Source organism: Alexandromys fortis, unplaced genomic scaffold (assembly GCF_014885135.2).
Source record: "Alexandromys fortis isolate MF-2015 unplaced genomic scaffold, M_Fortis_MF-2015_v1.1 scaffold_253, whole genome shotgun sequence".
Classification (NCBI taxonomy): domain Eukaryota; kingdom Metazoa; phylum Chordata; class Mammalia; order Rodentia; family Cricetidae; genus Alexandromys; species Alexandromys fortis.
In genome coordinates, this window is record NW_026068124.1 from 243,912 (window position 1) to 265,453 (window position 21,542).

General features: G+C 46.4%; 1 protein-coding gene across 1 annotated transcript in view; it reads left to right on the forward strand.

The window, feature by feature from the left end:
- The window catches only part of Fez1 (fasciculation and elongation protein zeta 1), a 53,213-nt gene extending 41,204 nt beyond the window's left edge, over positions 1-12,009 (forward strand). Inside the window, exons 6-10 of the mRNA XM_050125721.1 lie at positions 254-525; positions 2,279-2,359; positions 4,267-4,342; positions 9,167-9,232; positions 11,453-12,009. Coding sequence (XP_049981678.1) covers positions 254-525; positions 2,279-2,359; positions 4,267-4,342; positions 9,167-9,232; positions 11,453-11,469 — 512 coding nt within the window. The 3' untranslated portion in view covers positions 11,470-12,009. The remainder of the gene's footprint in view (positions 1-253; positions 526-2,278; positions 2,360-4,266; positions 4,343-9,166; positions 9,233-11,452) is intronic.
- The last annotated feature ends 9,533 nt before the right edge of the window (positions 12,010-21,542 follow it).

Below are 21,542 nucleotides of genomic sequence, written 5' to 3' on the forward strand. Positions count from 1 at the left end.
CCCCCCCCCCCCCCCCCCCCCCCCCCCGCCCCCAGTGCTGGGATTAAAGGCGTGCACCACCAACACCCGGCTTAGGTTTTTCTCTTCTATACATGATATAACACCTCTTTCCTCCTCACCTTTCCCCTAAATTGTGATGGTCTTTCAGAGAAATGCTAAGAGTTGGAGGGGACACCATCTAAGAATGATCCTATCGCTAGCATTTTCATGCCTGTCTGAAGATATCACTTTCCAAATCCATCTTTGTCTCTAGGGCTGAGGCACATGTCTGGGCCTGAGCTGACGGAGCTGCTGGACCAGGTGGAGGGTGCCATCCGTGACCTCTCCGAGGAACTGGTCCACCAGCTGGCCCGCAGAGATGAGCTGGAGTTTGAGAAGGAAGTGAAGAACTCCTTCATCACGGTGCTCATTGAGGTTCAGAACAAGCAGAAGGAGCAACGGGAACTAATGAAGAAGAGACGGAAAGAGAAGGGGTTGAGCCTGCAGAGCAGCCGAATAGAGAAGGGAAACCAGATGCCTCTCAAGGTACATGAGCAACCAGAACACTAGAAACAGCCAGCCTGGAGTCCTAACCATTGCACGTCCTGATATCCACCCTGTAGTAGATTCCTAAACAGTTACAGAGTCCCAGCTGTGTGACAGTGGGTCAGGAAAGCAGGGGATGCCTCCTGTCTGTCCAGCTTCCCCGAATGCCTCTGGTCTAAATGGAAGACATACTGAATAAGAATTAAAAAGTAAGTGGATATTACCTGTTCTCCAGGTCCTTGAAAAGATGGAGTTCGGGATCTCTGCCATTGGCATGGATTATTGCCCAACCTGGTCCCTTTGGGGCCTGTGTAGCGTATTGCTGGGCTGTTTGAATGGCTGAAAATTGCCAGAGACTTGCTTCCGTGGGGTTCGGTCCCAAAGAGGATGTGTGGACACAGCTCGGGGTGGGGGTGGGGAGGTAGATGGATAGGAACTGAGGGTGAATCAGGATGGCAGCCAGTGTATTTATTGGGAAAAAAATACAGCTTGTATATTCTATACTTGCAAATAGGACTAAATGGGAGAAAGGGGGCATGTGAGCTGGGGTGTGACTTATGGTCAGGGTTTGAAGAAGCTAGCATTGACCTTGACAAGTTAATAGGCATCAGCCATCTGTTAATGGAAGGGTCACACGTTCCTCGTGCCAGAGATAGGACTGTTTCCCCTTTTAGCAAGCAGAAACTTTCTTTAAACCTCCAAGGAAATAGAGACTTGTCTAAGTGCCTGACCTTGGGAAAAGGACTTTTTCATGGGGAGGGGGGGTGGAATCAGACACTCCATTTTAGAATATTGCAGTTGCTTGTATGGCGTATCCAAATAACTAAAGCTTAAAGTGAACAAAGACGAGGCTAGATACACATTACTGTGAACCCGAGTAGATAGATCTTAGGAATTTATACATTTTGATTATCAAATACACTTTATTTATTAAGCATGTGTTACTTATCTAAATTTCCTGGCAGCTTGGCGTTAACTTGTGTGGGAGCAGGCAGATTTATCATGCTACATGGTACCACGGTGGCAGAGATATTTTTCCAAAGAATTATTTTGTTTAGAGAGGCTGCCATTTTATGTATTTTCGTCCTTCAAAGCCCACACAAAATTTCCCAAAGGGAAAGCCATAAGGGAACTCCCATAACACATAGCAAGAATCGCTAAAAATCAAAAATAAAAGGTACCAGGAACTGTGGTCTGCAAAGTCAAAATGCTGGAACTGTGTGAAGCAACAATGGTTTACATGTGGTCCACGCCAGAAAATGGCTGGATGGCTCACTGGTTATTAACAGGATGACGTCCATAGGCTTATCTAAGCTGCTTTTCACAAACCTATTGAATTAGGCCTGGGCCATGTGACTCTTGAAGTTTTCCTGGACCAGGCCACTTCTGGAAGCCTGCCTTTCCTGACAGCTGCATCCTCTCCTTCACCCTGCGATCTTGGCATCATAGTTCTACAGAGATGCACTGTTCGGAATTGCTCTTGTTTACATGATACAGGACGAAATGAGGAAGTCTAGAGAGTGACAAGGGAGTCTTGTGGCCTTTAGGGACTTACCAAGATGAATCTCTGAGACTGCTAACTATTCTTGCTTAAATTCTGGCTTATCTGTGCACGCCAATGACTTACGTTATCTGCCACTCATCCACGGCAGTTGGACAGCTGGTGAGCATTTGAGCCAAGACACAGAAGTCCCTGGGGTGGTGACACTGGGGCAGGAAGCCTTTGCCCATCTTGAGTGTGTTTCTTCCTTAGCGCTTCAGCATGGAAGGCATCTCCAACATTCTGCAGAGTGGCATCCGCCAGACCTTTGGCTCCTCGGGAGCAGACAGACAGGTATGTGCAGCCAGAGTTTGCTCTTTTGTTCTTTTAGACAACTAACAGCTCAGCTTCTGCACCACAAGTGAGGGGGATGGAGGCACAGAAGTTATCCCAGAATTTGGGCAAGTGTGAGGTACCCTAACATTTTATTCCAATCCTAAGAAAGACACAGGAAATGTTTTTCAAAGGTCGTTTTTGGTCTTGTTTTAATTCTGGGACATGAATAAAACTTAAAACTCAACACCAAAAGGAGACCTATAAATTGGTTTGCCTTAAGAATAAAATACAGGCTGGAGAGATGCCCCAGCTATTAAAGACTAGGCTCACAACCAAAACCACAAAAATAAAGTGTATTGGGGGATCTGTTTCACAATAGATTCCCATCTTAGTGCCTAATCAGTTCTCTCATATTGGATGGCCAGCTGAGACAGTGCCTTCAATACCACCTCTTCACCCTCCAGCTCTGATTGTAAGTCACACTGTGATGTCTCTTTCTTACTTCCATGTAGTCAGCTTTGAAGTAATGCAATGAAATACCCGAGACAATTAACTTTAGAAAGTTATTAACTTTATTTGTTTTTATTGGTTTGGCATTTGGTAAAATGGCATCCCTGTGGGTGTGGGTGTGTAGGAACAAACAGGCCCATGTTAAATTTGACAGAGAGAAGAGAGAAACGGAGACAAAATGGGGGTGGGACACATAAAAGTTAAAGAGAGAACACTTAGTAGTAGCCTTGAAAGGCCTGCATAATGACTTTCCCCTGGATCCTAGCCTTAAAAGGCCATAGTGCATCCAGGTACCATGAGCCTGGGGATCAGGGCTTTGCATATGGACCTTTGGAAGACACATTACATCCAAACCACAGCATCTGTGATGCAGCTTGAAGTTCTGGCTATTAAGGCAGAGTTCAGCAGCTTTGCTGGTTATGTGCAGGGATCTGTTGCTAGGTCCTGAAGGTGCAAAGATGAAAAGTCCTGGCCTCCCCCCACCTGGAGGAACAGAAAATCTAATAGGCTTGGCAGTGTGTGCACTGGCAACTTTCAAGTGTGGGTGGGATAAGTGATTGTGAAGTATGTGTGCTGTTTGAATGGTTGAAACGGAATCCTACATGTTAGAATTTTACAGCCATATCCTAGAAGACATCTAACCAGCTCTTCCTATTCCTGGGAGAACTGAGGCCCAGAGTCATAGGGCAGTTTTCCAGGGCCTCACTGCCAGTGAAAGGGCCCAAGTTACAATCCAGGATGCTTGACCTTGAACCTATCACCTTGGGCTTCCTTGGGGCCTGGCAAGATCTCTCTGGCTTTTGGGTCTTTGACGTCTACTGGGTGGGTACCTCAGGGTTTGCTTTGTCAAGTCATAAGAGGGAGCAAATCTGACAGTCAAGATCTTGGGCGGGGTGGATATGTCATTTGACAAAAGAGAAATAATTCCTTCTTAAATTGCACTGCACCCACTGCCCCTGCTATTATCTGAGAGGAGAAAGACTCTCCAAAGTTCTGAGAACAAAAAAGATTTTATATTAAGAATGTAGAATTTGCAGGGCAGTTGGTGGCACCTGCCTTTAATCCCAGCACTTGGGAGGCAGGCAGGTGGATCTCTGTGAGTTCAAGTTCAGCTTGGTCTACAGAGTGAGTTCCAGGACAGCCAGGCACCCCTGTCTCCAAAAAGGAAAACAACAACAACAAAAAAGAATGTGGAAGTTGGGGCAAGGGGAGTTTTCCTCACTGAATGTGGGGAAAGCCTTGCCTTAGAGATACATGAGGAGGAGGAAGCGAGTTCTGAAGTAGCGGTGTGCCAGTGAGGATGGGTGGTGCCCAGATTTTAAAGCAAAGCATGGTCTCTGTGCAAGTTGCCCACTGTGCCTGAACCCAAGAGGGAACAGTAACTCAGGCACTGCCCGCCCTGCTTGTCTTGGCAGTACCTGAACACGGTCATCCCTTATGAGAAGAAATCCTCTCCTCCCTCCGTGGAAGACCTGCAGATGCTGACAAACAGTGAGTTCCTCTTCCTCAGCCCCACGCCTAGGATGCCATCACTCCTGGTCTGTTCACCTCTTCTTCTCAGTTCCCTGATTTCTCTAGGATAGTTTTGCCTGGGGCAAAATTCTCTGCTTTTCATATCCTCCTGAACAAGGCAAAATTTAAATACCCTGCTGTGGCCCCCAGTTTTTTTTTTTTTAAGGATGGGGAGGGACTTGAGGGGTGGGCAGAGTTTTCTGTTTTCCCTGCAGCTCCCAGGTTTTGTCTTCTCTCCCTCAACTGTCCTCCTGGGCCCCTGGAGCAGCTCTCTGTCTGTGCTCTCTGTCTGTGCTCTCTGTCTGTGCTCTCTGTCTGTGAGCCCTGCTGTAGTGTTGACAGGAAGGTTTTTGGGGCGGGGCGAGGCTGCTTGGGAAGAATAGAGTCAGTTTTCCTTCCAGGAAGTGACTGCCTCTTCTTCACTTAAGATGCTTTGTTCTGTATTGATAGATATTCTGAGCTGGGGGCGTGGGGGCAAGGGGGTGGGGGTGGGGATGCAAACCAACACATAATAAAGCGCTTTTCATCTGTATCTGACACAGTACAACCTCAAAGGACCAGTGTCCGATAGCGGTATTATCGCGTTTCTCTTAGGAGGAGAAAATTCTGGACTGAGACTTGGTGACACGCTCAGTGGATCAGATAGAAATTCCATTTCTTTCCAGGCAACCGAGCTTGCTGAATGACAGCTCACAAGGCTGCTCAATGCCCTGTGGCTGCCCTGAAGGGGGTGGGCCACCATAGGGCTATTGGTCATGCTAGAGAAAGGGAGAGGGACTTTTCGGCCAGCCTAGGAAGACAAATATCCCCTACTGCACCCCCACCCCCAAGTTAAGGGTGAAGAAAGGCTTCCTTTCTAGCCATCTGGAGAACAAAAGCAGATCTTGTGGCAAACAGATCTTGTCAACATTCATAGACGTCATGTCCTTGAGAATCAGGGATTTTAACTTCAAAGTACATTTGCTCGGTTTAGATTTCTGCATATGTATAAGTATGCACCGTGATTGGTTTTTCAGTACTGTGAACTGATCCTAGGGACCTGTGCATGCTCTGTGAGTTTGAGGTCAGCCAGGTCTACAGAGTGAGTTCCAGAACAGCTAGAGCGACATAGAGAAACCCTATGCAAAAAAAAAAAAAAAAAAAAAAAAAAAAACCAGTCTAGAGCCTGTGAGAAAGCACCTGCTGTGCAAGCCTGGAGTTCTGAGTTCAAGCCCCAGAACCTACAGAAAGGTAGACAGACAGAACCAACTTTGTAGAATGGTCTGCTGACTTCCACATAGGACCCATGATCCAAATGTATACACATGTATGTGCACACACACACACAAAATAAATAACAGTTATTTTGAAATTATAACCAATGTGTCCATCATTAGAATACTATAGGGATATGGAAAAGTAGACAAAGCAAATCAGTGTGCTGGTCAGATCTATATAACTGACAAAATGCCTGAGGAAATAATTTAGAGGAGGGCAGAGTTTTTTTGACTCTGCTTCAGGGGTTCAGTCCATCTGTTTCCGGGTCCATGGTGAGACCGAGCATTACAGAGGAAAGGGGACAGTGACACAGCTGCTCACCTCATGGCTGCTGGGAAATCCAGAGAGCCCCACGGGCATGTCCTCGGGGACTCACACTCTAACTAGGTCTCGCCTCCTAAGTTTCCATCCCCTGCCAACATCCCATCAAACAGAGAACATATCAGTCCATTGATGATTTCAGAGCCCTCATGATCCGATCACATCCCCAAAGCCCCACCTTTGAACATTCTTGAATTAGGAACCAACTCTCAGTGCATGAACATTTGGGGGGACATTTCAGATCAAACCATAATGTTAATTTTCTCCATCATCATGGTTACTACTGTGGTATTTTAATTATATTTTACAAGTTTTCCAGAGAGTTGCAGTTTCATGAGCTATAAAAGGTTGTTTTAGTTTACTATCTGATGTGTGTGGGTGTTTTGCTGACCCTTAGGACTGTGCAGCGCTTGCACGCATTAGACAGACGAGAGCATCAGATGCGTTGAAACTGGAGTTGCAGACGGTTGTGAGTCAACATGTGGGTGCTGGGAATTGAACTTGAGTCCTCTGGAAAAGCAGTCTGTGCTTTTAACTGCTGAACCATCTCTCCATGAATTTGCATCTAAATATTCAACACAGAGCCAGCAAGATTGCTCAGCAGGTAAAGGCCCTTGCCACCAAGCTTAAGACCTGAGTTCCATCCTGGAGACCACGTGGTAGAAGGAGAGAACCAAGTTCTCCAGTCCTCTCTCTTCCTTCCACATGCATGCCCTCGTATACACACACACCCACTGTAGCACGTGTAACTAAAAATTCTTAGGTACAGCAGGAAGCAAACAGAAGAAACCAGGATCCCCAGCATCTAATTCTGTTGAAAATGACTATATATGAAAAAACATAAAGGAAACAAAACCCTGAGAGGCTATGGGTTCAGTCTTTCCCCCTGGCCATGACTGGTGATTTGTATCATCATATTGAGTCCTATTCTTCACCTGGTTCTGACCATGTTCCAAGTTCTGACCATTACCCAGCCTCAACGTGGACCTGGATCTGGGATCCTGGAAGTGAGTCTGGGATCCCACCCTTGTTGTGGTTGCCTCCTGACTCAGGGCCTGCTGATCTTCACTGTTCACTCTGCTTATGAAGGTGAAATACGCCTGTTGGGGAGAGTTAGGCAGCATAGAAACAGTCCCGGAAGTAGCATCCTCTGTGGTCTCACATTCAGAACTACTTAATAATTTCATGCACTGTTCTAGATATTTCTATGTTAGGATATATTTGTTATAAAGCTAATACATGTTCTTCAGCCTTCTTCATTGATAAGTCTTCTATATAGGTAGACCTCTCATTTTCGTAGGTGGTGTAAGACTACAAAGGCTAGACACACTAGTTTGTTTAAGGAAGCTTAAATTGGTGAAGGAGTCTATTGTTGGGTGCTTTTGTTGAAGTTATAAATAAGGCTCAGATACTTTCTTATAGGATTTCCTTGTGTTGACTTCTATCATGTAAGTTGTGAACATGTGAGCACATTGTTTAGTTAACAGAAAAGGATTTATTTGTTTGGGGACAGAACATGAGCTAGACCCTAACATTGAATTACAGTCTCACCCCCAGAAAATGCAGTTTTAAAACTTTTATGAAAGCCTTTAGGTTTTCTTTTTTTTAAAAAAAAAAATTTATTTATTATGTATACACTATTCTGTCTGTGTGTATGTCTGCAGGCCAGAAGAGGGCACCAGACCTCATTACAGATGGTTGTGAACCACCATGTGGTTGCTGAGAATTGAACTCAGAACCTTTGGAAGAGCAGGCAATAATCTTAACCACTGAGCCATCTCTCCAGCCCCCAAGCCTTTAGGTTTTCAAAGCTTTCCTACTGTTTGTTTCTTGTAGAAGCCAAGTAGGTATTTCAGCAAGTGCTGTGAAGGCTCCCTGGGAGTCCACCATTCTTCAACTCTGCACAGTCTAACACTGTAGTGGAAACTGCTACGACCTGCAAGGCTTTGGAGTTGACCTGACTTGAGGAATGAAGAAAGGACAGACACACAGACAGAAAAGCTGGGGTTGGGTGGGCCACGTACCCTAACGGAGATGTACCAGGAGAAACCTGGAAACTCGGCACGTTAATTTTATTCATCTGAATTGAGGATATGGGTTTATTGCATACAGCTGAACCAGGATGCAATAATCAGCTGATAATCATCTGATCTCTGCAGGGGAGCAATTTCAGGCTGCAGTCAAAGGAAGCAGGGAGGTATGCTCGACTGTTTTTAGCTAAGGGTCAGTGATTCATAACGTCTGTATTTGGACCAAAGGAAGGTTTTGCCATTTCTCTGGGGCTGAGGCATCAGGGCTCTTGACCTGGCTGTACTCAAGTCAACAATACACTTTCACCCAGAACTTCATTTCCTCCCCACAGGAAATAGCAAAGATTTGTCAGATAAACTTTATTTGTGGTCAATAAATTGAAGGTGAGGATTATCGCAATAACATTTTTTGTTGTTGTTGTTTTTCAAGACAGGGTTTCTCTGTAGCTTTGAAGCCTGCCCTGGGACTAGATCTTGTAGATCAGGCTGGTCTCGAACTCACAGAGATCTGACTACCTCTGCCTCCCGAGTGCTGGGATTAAAGGTATGCGCCACCACCGACTGGTGCAATAACTTTTTTTTATGTGAGTAGAATATTTTTAAAGATAGTTTCAGCTGGGTGGTGGTGGCTAGCCTGATCTACACATGAGCCAGGGCTACATAGTGAAACCCTGTCTCAAAAACAAAACAAACAACATAATTTTATTAGTGATTAGCAATTAATATTTAACATTTAGGTTGACTATCTCCAAAAACTGATTTTATCATTTTGGGCCATTGCTTCATTTTTTTTAATCTATCTATCTATCTATCTATCTATCTATCTATCTATCTATCTATTTATCATCTATCTATCTATCTCTACCTATTTATTGCTTCATTTATTTTTATTAAAGATATGTATTTGGTAGATGGTATAGAAGTTATAGATGAACCAAAAGGGAAAAATCGAAAGAAGTCACCGGTAGGTCCACTCTGCAGAGACAGCCCTACCGCTCTCTGCGAGTATTCGCTCTCATCCTGAGAATGCTGACTCTTGGAAGCCTGTAGAGGACTGTGCCTACTTACATTCAGTGAATACCAGATTTCCTCATATCATTTCTTTCTCGCTAAGAGTGGACTTTGTCTAGCCTTAGAAGCAAACCCCATACCCTAACAATATCTTGGCCCACATCTCCCTCTCTCTCTCCTCCAGTACTCTTCGCCATGAAAGAGGATAATGAGAAGGTGCCTACTTTGCTAACGGACTACATTTTAAAAGGTGAGAGCATCCACCCTCCTCCCCAAACAGAAGGGGTCCTCCGGGCTCCTGTGCCAGCTGCAGAGCTCATGCTGAAGCCCCCACAGAGCGCCCACTGCAGGCCAACCAGGTTGTGGTCCTATAAACCCCACAGTCATCATGAGGGCTTCACTACCAGGCCTGGGGAGATTCTCTTACTTCAGGTCACCAGTGCGTGTCCTCATGAGGAACAGGACACCAACAAAGAACTTACTCTGGAAATCCAGCGGCTTTTGCACCATGTCATATGTAGTTAGGAAAAGCAAAGCCTGGGAAGAAGTTAATACTTTTAGTATTAACTTGAAAGGAGAATGATGTCATGATTATGTCTTTTCCTGACCTTTTTAAAAAGGGAGTACAAGTGGAGATGCAGGGTCCCATACATGCTAGGCGAGCATCCTCCCATTGAGTCACAGCTTCTGCCCTGTAACTTCTTTCTGAATTACTATGGAAGTTTTCAGTGCGGGCAACAGTAAAGAGGATTAACCCACAGCTAATCTTTTATTTTGTTTTTATTTATTTTTATGTATATAGGTGTTTCCCCTGCATGTGCTTGTTCTCCTTGTGTGTCCCCAAAGAGACCAGAAAAGGCCACCAGGTCCCTTGGGACTGGAGTTACAGATAGCTATGGGTTCTGAGTTATGTGGGCTCTAGGGAATTGAACCTGGGTGTTCAGGAAGAATAGGCAATGCTCTTAACCGCTGAGCCCTCTCTCCAGCCCCAGCCAGTGCTCTTAACCCTTGAGCCCTCTCTCCAGCCCACAGCAGGCTTATTTATACTCCTATCCCAGTTTTGTTTTGAAGCAGATGTCTGTTAGTATTTTTGCATTTATAAATATCTCAGGGTACATTTCCAGAATCTGAGAATTGGACACATAGCCGTAATGCCATTATCCAACTAGGTCTGGGGATGGTGATGGGTGGCTTGCCTGGAAGTATGAGCCCTGGGCTCCATTTCCAGAACAGCAGAAAGGGAGGAGGGAAGGCTACAAGGGCAAACTTAAACATTGTGTGTCACTGGTGACCTGACCGCTGTTCAGGTCACCTTGGTCCCCACACAGTGTTTCCAGTTTGCTTGCTTGCATCAGGACCTGGTGATGGTCCATAAAATGTGATGATTTATCTCCTAAGTCTATCTCTGCCTATCTTTGTGTCTCAGCCACTCCCATCCCTTCTTCCTGTCTCCCTCCCCCAGGATCTTAGGCAGCCCAGGCTGGCCTCAAACCCTCTCTATAGCTGAGAAAGACCTTGAAATCCTGATCTTTCTGCCCCTACCTCCCAAGTGCTGGGATCACCACCATGCTCAGCCAATAAAGTATTTTTAAAAACCCAAAATACAAACAAACAAAAACCACATATAGCCTTTCCTTTCCTTCTTTATTATTGAAATTCATTTGTTAAATTACAGAATAGATTTGTCCTAGATTTGTCCCAATTCCAGCCCAAGGTTTACTTAATTCTTTTGTCTCCTTTGTTTATCTGTAACTGATGGAACAAGAGACCTGATGAAGTCCAGGCTGAGGACTTTTGCTAAACACCTCATGCTGTGTGGTTGCAGCCCTGCATGAGAAGCCCTGCACTGTCTGGCTATCTTCTCTTTGTACGTTGCCTGCCATGATGAGCACGCATTGTTTGGACCCATCATCTTTGAGTTCACTTTTACACAAAACCTAGAGCCTTGCAAAAGGCTTATGGAACCTGGTTATGAAATCCCAAACTGTGCTCTTTCTATGAGGATCAGAGGGGTTAATATTAAATTTCAATAAGAAGAATTTAGGTTAAGAATTAGGAAGAACTTGTGACTCTCAAAGACTTTGCAAGAATAGAAGCTTTTCAGAGAAGTGTGTAGAGGTGGGTTAAATGAGGTTGGCAAGCCGAAACCTAGACTGTGACCCCCCGAAATGTCAGTGAATTTAGAAAAGCAGTTAATATTTATGGGGCATATTTTACAAGTCTCTCAGCAGCCCTGTGAGTAGTAGCTCAGCTACACCCTAGCATGGCCGGGGAAGGCATCTCGGTAAAGTCACCGCGTTAGATCCTCCACGGACCCTGGAGACTGCAGTGCTTGCTCATTGTGACAGACACCTGTCATTCTCTTCTGCTCCAGGAATGATGACTCAGGGCTGCAGCCATGGCCTGGTCCTTGGGGGTGGCTTTCTGCGCAGCATGACCTCCGTGTGACCTCTCTCCTCTTCTGTTTCAGTGCTCTGTCCAACCTAACCTCACCTGGGGAGCAGCCTCACTGCAGGAGGTCACGGAGCAAGAACGTCATTCCATCACTGGGATTGCATGACACCATGTCACCTCCTGCGTGTATTTAAACGTGTATAGCTTAACCTGGATTAAACACGAGCAACCGTGCGGGGGGGTCCTTTGCTGTTGGCTTCTAGTGCTAGTAATCTTTGGATGCATGATCGGGCGCAGGGCCGGTGATGCTCCTTCCTCACCGCCTGTGTTGGGGAAGGCAGGTGCCCTCACCACTCATTACGTAGTCTGGCTCCAGCCCTCAGCCCAGCTTATACTCTAAGACTAATTTTGAAATAAACCTTCATTTAAGTAATATTCTTCATGCTTTTTGGAGAGTGGTGTCCATTGGCTCTGTGTTCCAAACCCTCCAGGGAAATGATGTCTGGCTGTTCTCAGATGCTGGCCTGTGGCCATGGCCCTGTGGCCCTGTGGTGGGTTCGGGCGGGGCCGTGTGATGTGGTGAGGTTGCCTACGTCACAGAAGGAGGCCGTTCATAGTCTCCTCAGTTTTCGCTGCTTGGCTATAGTATGTGGGGTAGAAACTAGCCAGTCCGAAGCTAGGTGGAGATGGAGAATCCCAAGCATGAACTTGTCAGTGATGAACCTGCAACGCCTCCCACGGGGGTGCTGGGTTGGATTTGGGGTCTCGGAGCTGAAGGGAAGTAGCTCTGCGGATCTCAGCTCTCTGGGAGAATGCACCCACCCCTTTCCTGCACTGAGATTTGTCACCATGCCCTCTCTGTTCTCAGTGGCCTGTGGGGAAAGAACAGTATCCTATGACTTGGCTCCTCCTGGCTGCAGCCTTGAGGCCCAGCAGCACTAACTCCTTCATGCAGTCTCAGGCTTTGATAGCAGGCAACTGTCGGCCTCGCTAACAGCAGGCGAATACTGCCCTTGGATCCGGGATGCTGACTCTGTCCTAGCATAGCCTGAATTCCACTGCCTTTCGTCTTCTAGCCTGTAAGATACTAACACTGACAGTTCCCATGCTCCTGGCTTTCAAAACCAAAGAAGGTGGTCACTGCATGCCTGCTGCCAGCCCTATCACTTTCTATACATTGTCTCACGTCCCAGCAACCTGGAGTCACAAGCAGGTACGTATTCATATCTTCTGGGCTTTCCAGAGGAGAAAGTCACGAAGCAGAGATGGTCAGTAACTCACCTAAGGCTGCTTAGGAGCCAGAGACGAACCGACACTTAGGCCTCATCCAAGCAGACGTTCTCTTGCTTGCTTAGTGCTTGCTTAGCCACATGAGCGCTTGACAAGGACGACACTAGAAGACAGAGTGGCTTCTCTGCCGCTCACTCCCCAGGCTTTGCCTTCCTTGAAGCACATAAGAGGCAACCTTTGAGGATGGGTAAAGGAGGGAGGCCTCACTCTACCAGGGAGCTGTCAGAGTCCCGGCAGCCCTGTCTTGTGTTGTACATAGCACCAAGCAATACAGAGAACCCCCACAGAGGACACCCGAGCTGCCACACGGGGTGGAAGAGACTACAGAGCACACACACAGATCTTCAGGATCTACACACTGACACGGATACTAGGCCTTCGACAAGAAAGCAACTTCAATTCTACCACTCATCAGCCCCAAAACTACAGATGCCGAAGGTCACTGGTGACATGAGATCATTGGGAAGGTTAACATTGTAGCAGTTGTAGGGTTTTTCATCAATTTTAGCAAAGGGGAAATAACACACACACACACACAGACACACACACACACATGCGCACTTTTCCTACTTTGAGTTTATCAGATCTGGGTCAGCCACTTCTTTTTCCCCAATTTATCCTGCCAGCAGGTGTCTGAAGCATCCGGAGACAAGCTAATCAAAGCCAGTGGTAGTTAAAAATAGCCCTCAAGTGTCTGGGACCCTCTTATTCCAGGAGGAGGTTATCGGAAAGAGAGGGGGAGAAGGGCGCCTTGATTTTGTATTCCTTTCTGCAACAGGAGTTGAGAGGGCACGTGAAAGCCATCCCACAAGATTTTTGTGCCCCCTCCCCTTCCTTCCCTCTATCCCCATGAGGCCAGGTTTGTCTGAGCCCACCTCCAACAAGCCCTCCCCATAGCTAGCTAGTGTTGCATCAAGTTTTAGGAAAGCATCACTGAGCTCTGAATAGAGCCTAGAGCCGGAACCTAAAGGGGCTCAGCCAGTGTTAACAGGTGAAACCAATGCTCTTGTCAGGTGCCCCTCTGCCCATTGTTCTGGAGTACCACAGCAGTGTGGGGCAGGGAGGAAGCCCAGACAGTGAGCTGCATTTCCAGGTCCTTCACAAAACCCACACCAGCTCTAGGAAGTCCAATCCACAGGAGCCCTCCCAGGGCGGGGTGGCTGGGAGGTCAATGAATTCAAGTGCGTTTCTAGTAAAAGATTTTTCTAAACCTAGTCTGATCAAGTCCCGGGAAGAAAACTTATTGTGGTGCTGGAAGTCAGCCTTTAATTACGTGGAGTGGAAGCACGTGATGGGGTGGGGTGAGCGTTTCCCCAATCTTCTCTGGTTTAGGCTGAGAGACAGCCATGAACCCTCAGGGAGAAAACAACATGGCAGGTGATTGGTGGCTCCAAGTTTTGGAGGACGAAATTGGAATTTTTCTGTGAAGTTATAAAATAAGCCCTTTCTACTTTGGCTTCAATGTCCGGAGTAGAACCATCTTCAGCTGGTGGTCATAGAGACTGTAGAGAGTCAATGAGTAAGCATTGATCAGGGCCTTTCCAAGACAGGCATGGCCTTCCAGCTGGTCTATACCCCTAGCACCGACCCCATTGCTGCAAGATGTATCACAACTTAAATCTTCAGCTACTTGACTGAATCCATGCCATGGGCACGGCTCAGCACCCACCGTATCCTAGGCTCTCCCAATACAGCCTGGTCATCTTGGGCATTATAGGGTCTACGTAGGAGGCTGGGGCACCCCAGAGTGCCCGTTTTTTTCCTGTTGAGAAAGCAAAAAGTAGGGAGAAGAGCCTCATTTCCTGGAAGCCAGGAGAGGTGACTCTCAGCCCTGAGCCAGCCTCCATGATTAGCATGCACGAGAAGGGAGTAATTATATGCTACTTTTAGAGGAGAGACACTCCCACTCTTGATGGCGCCTGATTATGTATTTCTTTGTGAGGCTGAGAGGATCGTCGTCATCCTTTGGATTTCTGACTGAGCCTGAGGTTTGCTCTCTTCCTTCCGTTGGGAGGGAAGCACAGGCCATTCCGCTGACCCAGAAGGTGCTTTGACTTTCTAAGGCCTTGCTTCTAAAGAACAATGAGCCACCTTAGCCCGCAGCCCAGCAGCCCCACATCTTACCCAAGCCCTCATGCATATTCATCTTGCTTCCCAGCGCTCAGCATGGAATATGCAAATTAGCCAGGCTGGAGCTGGTTGGCATTTCGATAATAGCTTTGTCTGGAAAAACCCCAGGGACACAAGCTCGCCCGTGTGCGCTCTCTCTCTCTCTCTCTCTCTCTCTCTCTCTCTCTCTCTCTCTCTCTCTCTCTCTCTCTCTCTCTCTCTCTCTCTCTCTCTCTCTCTCTCTCTCTCTTTCTCCCTCCCTCCCTCCCCCTGGGGTCTCTCCCCTCTCTCCTCCCCCACTCCACTGTCCCTGCTCTCCCTGCTCCCACAAGTCCCAGAACAAGAAAAAGAATCAGGCTGCAGGAAGTGAGGAGCCAGGGGTTTGTATTCCAGTCCTGCACATTTCCACTTCATCCTTGGTCCTCCCTTTCTCCTGAACATAATTATTTTATTGTCTTCCACCACCAATATTGCTGGATCTGACAGTGCCCCAGAGCCCTGGGCCCGTCCTCTGCTCTCGATTGACCCCCTTTCTGTGTGGGCACTTGTTCTATGCCAGCTTGGCCAAAAACTCCCAAGCGCTTCGTGTCCTTGTGAGGAGGAGTCAGTCCTAAAAGGTCTTGAGTACCAGACCTTGATCTCCAGGCAGGGGGTTACCTTTCCACACAAGACCCAGAAGAAGGCTTGGCTGTTGCTGCTATGTCACTTGGACTCAACACACACAGGTCCCTGAACCTCATCTGTGCAACTATCAGCAAGGGGCTCTGGCCCACTCCTCCATCCCAGACAGCTTCTCCTTCAAAGATCAACTTCCTGACTCCCCTTCCAGGGCACGCCTGCCACTTAGCAGGTCTGTGGAAAGCAGATCCTAAATTCAGAGGACATAGGTTCAGTCTTGCCTGTCCCTAAGGGAGGATGCCGTGGGGAGGCGGACTGGGACCGCAACCAGCATTTTCTAGTGCTGTCCCATCCAAGGGACACGGGTCAGGGCATGTTCAGGGGGGCAATCACCTCCTAGAACTTCTGGGGTGAAAGGTCTCCTCCCTTGGTCTGAAGGCTGGTTCTGGTCAAGTTTGATAGAGGCTGATTATCTCAGAAAAGAACTCTAGGTATGACCTTGGACTCCAATTTTAGCTGCACTACAGATTGAGTCTAATAGTTTCATTTCCAGTGTTGGGATTGAGCCCAGGGTCTCACTCATGCTTCACTGAGCCACACTCCCAACCTAAAGACTGAGTTATATGTAGCTCTGGCTGGCCTGGAAAGTGTTATGTAGACTAGGCTGGTGTTGAATTCACAGAATCCACCTGTCTCTCCCTGCCTAGTGCTGTAACTACAAGTATATAATGCCATGCTTAGCTAAAACCTGATTTTAATTAGATTTTTGTTGTTGTTATTAGGAGTTTTTTTTTAGAGCTTGAGTGGGGGTTTTATTGAGATAAAGGAAATTGGGGAAGAAGGAAGAAAGTGAGCGGGGGCAGGGGAGAGAGAAAGTCTGTTCGCAGTTTTTTGAGACTTGGTCTCATATAGTCCAGGCTAACCTCAGACTTTCTATGCAACCAAAGGTGGCCTTCAATAACTGATCATTCTGCCTCTGCCTCCTAAGTGCTGGCATTAAAGGCATGAGCTAAGGCTGCCTCCAAAATAACATAGACATTTTTAAATTACTTAATTTATTTAAGCCTTAACTTCTATGTTTTAAAAGTGAGACTACTGATAGTAATATTTCTAGTAAAAATTTCAGTTTTGTTTTGAAGACTCTTTAATGTTTTAAATGTACACTAAGTGCTTCGTAAGTGGCTTTTACTTAGTAAATTTTGAGGAACGTGATGGAAGAGCTGGACCCTGTGGCCTCTCTAGCTTTGGGGATGGTCGTTATTTTTTTAATCTAAGAGACAGAGAAGTCCTGAAAACAAAAACAAAAGAAGACAGATGCACCCTATTCCCCTAAATCAGCCTGACAAGGACTCTAGCCTTGTGGCTATTGTTTGTCTTATTTTGTTTTTGTACAGTGTCTCAGTATGTAGCTCAGCTAGTTTCAATCTTTCTCTCTCTCTCTCCTTCTTTTTCTTGTTCCCCACACAGACAGGTTTCTCTGTGTAATCCTAACTGTCCTAGAACCAGCTCTGCAGACAGGTTGGCCACTAACTCAGAGATTCACCTGCCTCTGTCTCCATAGTGCTGGGATTAAAGGCATGGACCACAATCGCCTGGTTTAGCCTCAGTCTCTTAGTGATCCTCCTGCCTTGGCCTTCCAAGTGCTAGGATTATGGATTTGATCGATGGTGCCCAAGTCTATCCATATTAAATCCTGCTTGGAGAGAGAGGTGGGGGAGGAGGGGGGTGGACTGGGGCTGATTGTAGAACTCCTGGGACCCCAGGGTTGGGGAAGAAGAGACAAAACAGCAGGCAGGAGGCAGAAGCATTCTGCTTCTTCATCAGGTTCACTCCAAGAAGCGGTGGGAAAGAAGGGGTGTCAAGTCAGAGTTATTTTGAGTTTGCAGAATAGGTTCTATTTTCACTGGCAAGGCGACAGGTGGAGTGACGGAAGAAGAAACAGACAAAGCTACTCGGAGATACTCAGGGATGCTGAGTTAGGACCCAGTGTTAGCATTGGGTGAAACAACTGGAACCTGAGGATGACTCCAAGACACCCAGAAGCAGCACAGACTACCTGCAGGGAAGCTCCTGCAGCAAGCACAGGAGCCCCAGAGCCAGGCAGCGGCTCTGCTGGCTCTCTCACCCACTGGTCTCCTGTCTGGGATTTTGTCTATTCATTCTGAACTTAGACTCTTGCTGAGTTGCAAACACAAGCTTGCAGGGACAATGCTGAGGATGTGGAGCATTCTCAGCTCCCATTGACTGAGTGACTGCCCCACTGCCCTGAAGGGACTTTTGTGAATCAAGTTCAGAAGTCGAGAATCTCTGAGGTGCTGTTGAAAATGGACCTACTGGTCCAGACTCTGACGTGTTTTGATTTGCAACTCCAAAACTCCTGCTCAGCAATTCTAAGGTGCACTCCAGCTGAGGATCCCTCGGATAGGATTGTAGAAAAGATAACAGAAGCCACTAGGTCTGGAGGGAGCTGGGGAGATTCCATCATAAGAGGGTAAAGCTATTTGACCTCCTTCCTTCCAACAGGAGTCACGGTGTGGATACACACTCCATCCAGCCTAAGTGCTCAGTGGTAGAGCACCTGCCTAGAGATAGAGCGCAGGTTCCATTTCCAGTAATTGGACAAATGAATGGATGGACGGACAGACAGACAGATGGATGGAGCAGGAAGTATGTTGGATATTGGGAGCTGGGTGGTGGTACTCATCTAATTCCCTAACTGGAGTGGGTATCTGGGCAGCTTCTTCCGGAGGAGCTAGAACTGTTGAGTCGTACCATACAGCACTACCGTTTCATGAATTTCGAGCCAGCATTCTTCCTGTCGGTGCTACCGCAAGAGGCCCACAAGATGGCATATCTGGCCCTCAAGAAGCCTGATAGAATAAACATTTTACAATGCAGTGATGTGAACAACCACCAGAAAACCACATGAATCACAGGTGAAGAGGAGGTTCGTACACACCTGAAGTGAGTTCTCTGAATAAATAAGCTGAAAAAAAAATCAGTAAATGAAAAGGTATAATGAGAGCCACACAACTGAAGGGAATTGTGTTAAATGGCTGATTGTAATGAGATGTACATAAATTGTAAGGCTTGTAATGAAACAAAAAAAAATCATATTCTTGCCTGGTAATACTGGGTGTAATGTCTACACCTGAAATAAGTCATCTCGGTGTGCTAAGTGTAATGAGATGCACATAATCTTAAAGAGTTTAATGAGATGAAAATAAATCAAACACTTGTCTTAAAATGAACGATGTATGAAGATGCACACACCTGAAGGGCATTGTCCTAAATGGGTTCAGTTTAATGAGATGCATTTAATTTGCGAAGGGGCTAAATGAGATCGGCCCAGAGAGAGGCTGAGAAATATAAAAGTAGAAGACATGCTTGGAAGTGGTGTAGTATAACCTGCCTTATTTGCGGGCTAGAAGTAAGATATCAAGAAGCACACAGCATGATGCAGTCAGCACTATCTGCTGGCCTTGGTTCTTATCCCCTGGCCTGTGATGCCCTGCAAATCTGAATTAACTTGACCCCAGGTTGATGCTGTACGTAGTAAGCACCTATGAAAGCTTAGGGAATGGATAAATGGCTTTGAAGTTGGAGTCTGTATGGAAAAAAGGAAAGAAGAGAACTATGTAGAAGGAACTTGAAAGAGGGAGGAGCCAGAGACTCCTGTTCTCTTTTCCTTTCCCTTCCCGTCTCGCTTTTCTCTTGTTCTTCTTAGGGAGAGTCTCTTTATGTAGCCCAAACCGGTCTCAAACTCTTCCATCCTCCTGCCTTTATCTCTTAGATGCTTGGATTACAGGCACATATGCCTACCTATGTTTTTAAAAAAAAATATATTGTATTTGTGGGGGGCACACATGCAATAGCATGTATGTGGAGGTCAGAGAACCACTTGAAAGTCTCAATTCTCACTTTCTTCCATGTGAGCCCCAGGATCGAACTTACACAGTCAGGCTTGGTGGCAAGTTCCTTTATGCACTGAGCTGAAAGGGCCCCTGAAGTCTATTGTCTCTGAGCAATGTTCCTGAGGTAGTGTTGTCCCCTCAAAGCTCATGATTACCTCTCAAGGCCAGGCAGGCAGGTGGGACACATAAACAAAGGTATCTGGGTGTGAGATAGGTACAGAGCACAAGAAACGACGGGACTATCTGTGTTTCCACAGATAGATTTTCTCCAGTATTTTGTTTCCAAGGCAGAGTCCTTTTGGACGATCTTGCTTTCCCTTGCTTGATGGAGAAACGGGTTTAGAGAAAAACTTCCCTAGTTACAAACACCCGTCATAAACTCGTCAACTCTGCGCAGTGATGCACAGCTGTAATCCCAGAACTCCTATCGAGTTTATGATAGGAGAATGAAGGACTCAAGGTTGCCTACACTGCTCAGTGAGTTTGGGGCCAGCCTGTGCTACACAGAAAGACCCTCCCCGCAATAAAACAAATCATATTGGGCCTGGAAGGATAGGCTTGTGATTCCAGCTACTTGGAAGGATGAGGCAAAAGGATCACAAATTCAAGGCCTATATGCGCTATAGAGCAAGTTCAAAATCATCCTGGACACCTTAGTGAGACTAAGAACAACAAAAATTAAACACACACACACACACACACACACTCAGAGAATTGGGATGTAGCTCAATGGTAGGACATTTACCAAGCATTTTCAAGGCCCTAGGTTCAATCCTCAATACTACCAAATCAAACCAAACCAAACTGAACCACCCAAAACAAAACACTTGAACCCACTGAGATATTAGAAAAGAAAAGGAAAAATACATAATTAACTACATAAGGACGGTTGTAGCATGACCTCAGCTGACCTCGCCTCAGTGTTGGGCTACCCCAGGAGTAGGGGGAATGTCAGGAGTTAGAGAGTGAATCTCGGGGTAGCAGTTCTTCAGATGCCCCATGGTCATGAGGATGTAGATCCTAAATTGCCTGACTGCCTGACTTTCAAGAGAGACCAGGAATCTCATTTGTTTCAATGTAGAGTCTTCCAACTTCTAAATGTTGGTGTGAAAATCTTAAAAAAGCAACCGCTCAGAGCAAAACACGTCTGTAAACAGGATGTTATCGCAAAGTCCCACTTGACCCCAGCAGCTCTTGCTGGCAACCCTGAGCAATAAAGTTAGAAAGATCAGTGTCCCAGAGTATTAGACTGTGGCTCTACCCCAGTCTTTTAGAATGTGAACTCCCAGAAAGGGCTCCATGACCATGGCTGCTGTATCCTTGGTGTGTGGAACAGAGCCCAGGACAGTGGCAGTTTAACAACCGTGTACTGAACAACAGTGAGCTCCTTGGGATTAAGACCGAGCCAGTTGCAGGCTGCCATTCACTGCCATCCTCTGGCCTAGGTAAGTCAGTTAGAGGGGTTTCTGGGTCAAGAATGTTTAAGTCTCCAGCAGGACTTGCAAGCCTGAAAGGGCCTTTCTGATGGACTGGCAGTGAGGGACAGAAGCTAGACTGACCACTTTCTTGGGCCCTACTATCAGAGTTTCATTTTAGACTAAGGAAATCCACCTACCCCTACCCCCGGTACCCCTCCCTGTCATTACCACAAAGGACATCTCTTTGGGTTGGGTAGCATCTGAATCATGCAGACAATGGCTTGCTGCCTCCTGAGAACACAACCACCCACACCGCAAACCCGCTTCCAGTTGTCAGCAGGGGTGAGAAGACGGCACCTCAGGATGGAAAACCTTGAGCGGAAAACCACATTGGTCTAATTTCTTCGGGACATATTTTCTGCTGAGTGTTTTGCAGAATCCTTAATACGTATGCCTTGGAAGAAGCAGAGACAGATCAAGTGAATCTAAGGAACAGCTAAACAGTTAAATAGGCTTCTTTTCCTGCAGGACTTTTTGGAGCCCTGACTATAATGTGTATTGCACAAAATATAAGACATATTTAGCTAAGGACATTGGGTTAATTTGGCTGGTATTTATTTTAGCTAAGAGTGTTCGACTAATTTGGTCATGAAATTTTTTTCATATATATATATATATGATATAAATGATTTCTTATTTTATTTGTATATGTGAGTGCCCACATGTGTGTTATGTACACAGTGTGCCTGCCTGGTCCCTGCAGAAGTCAGAGAAAGGTATCCTGACTGGCAGGTATCCTTACAGGCAGTTGTGAGCT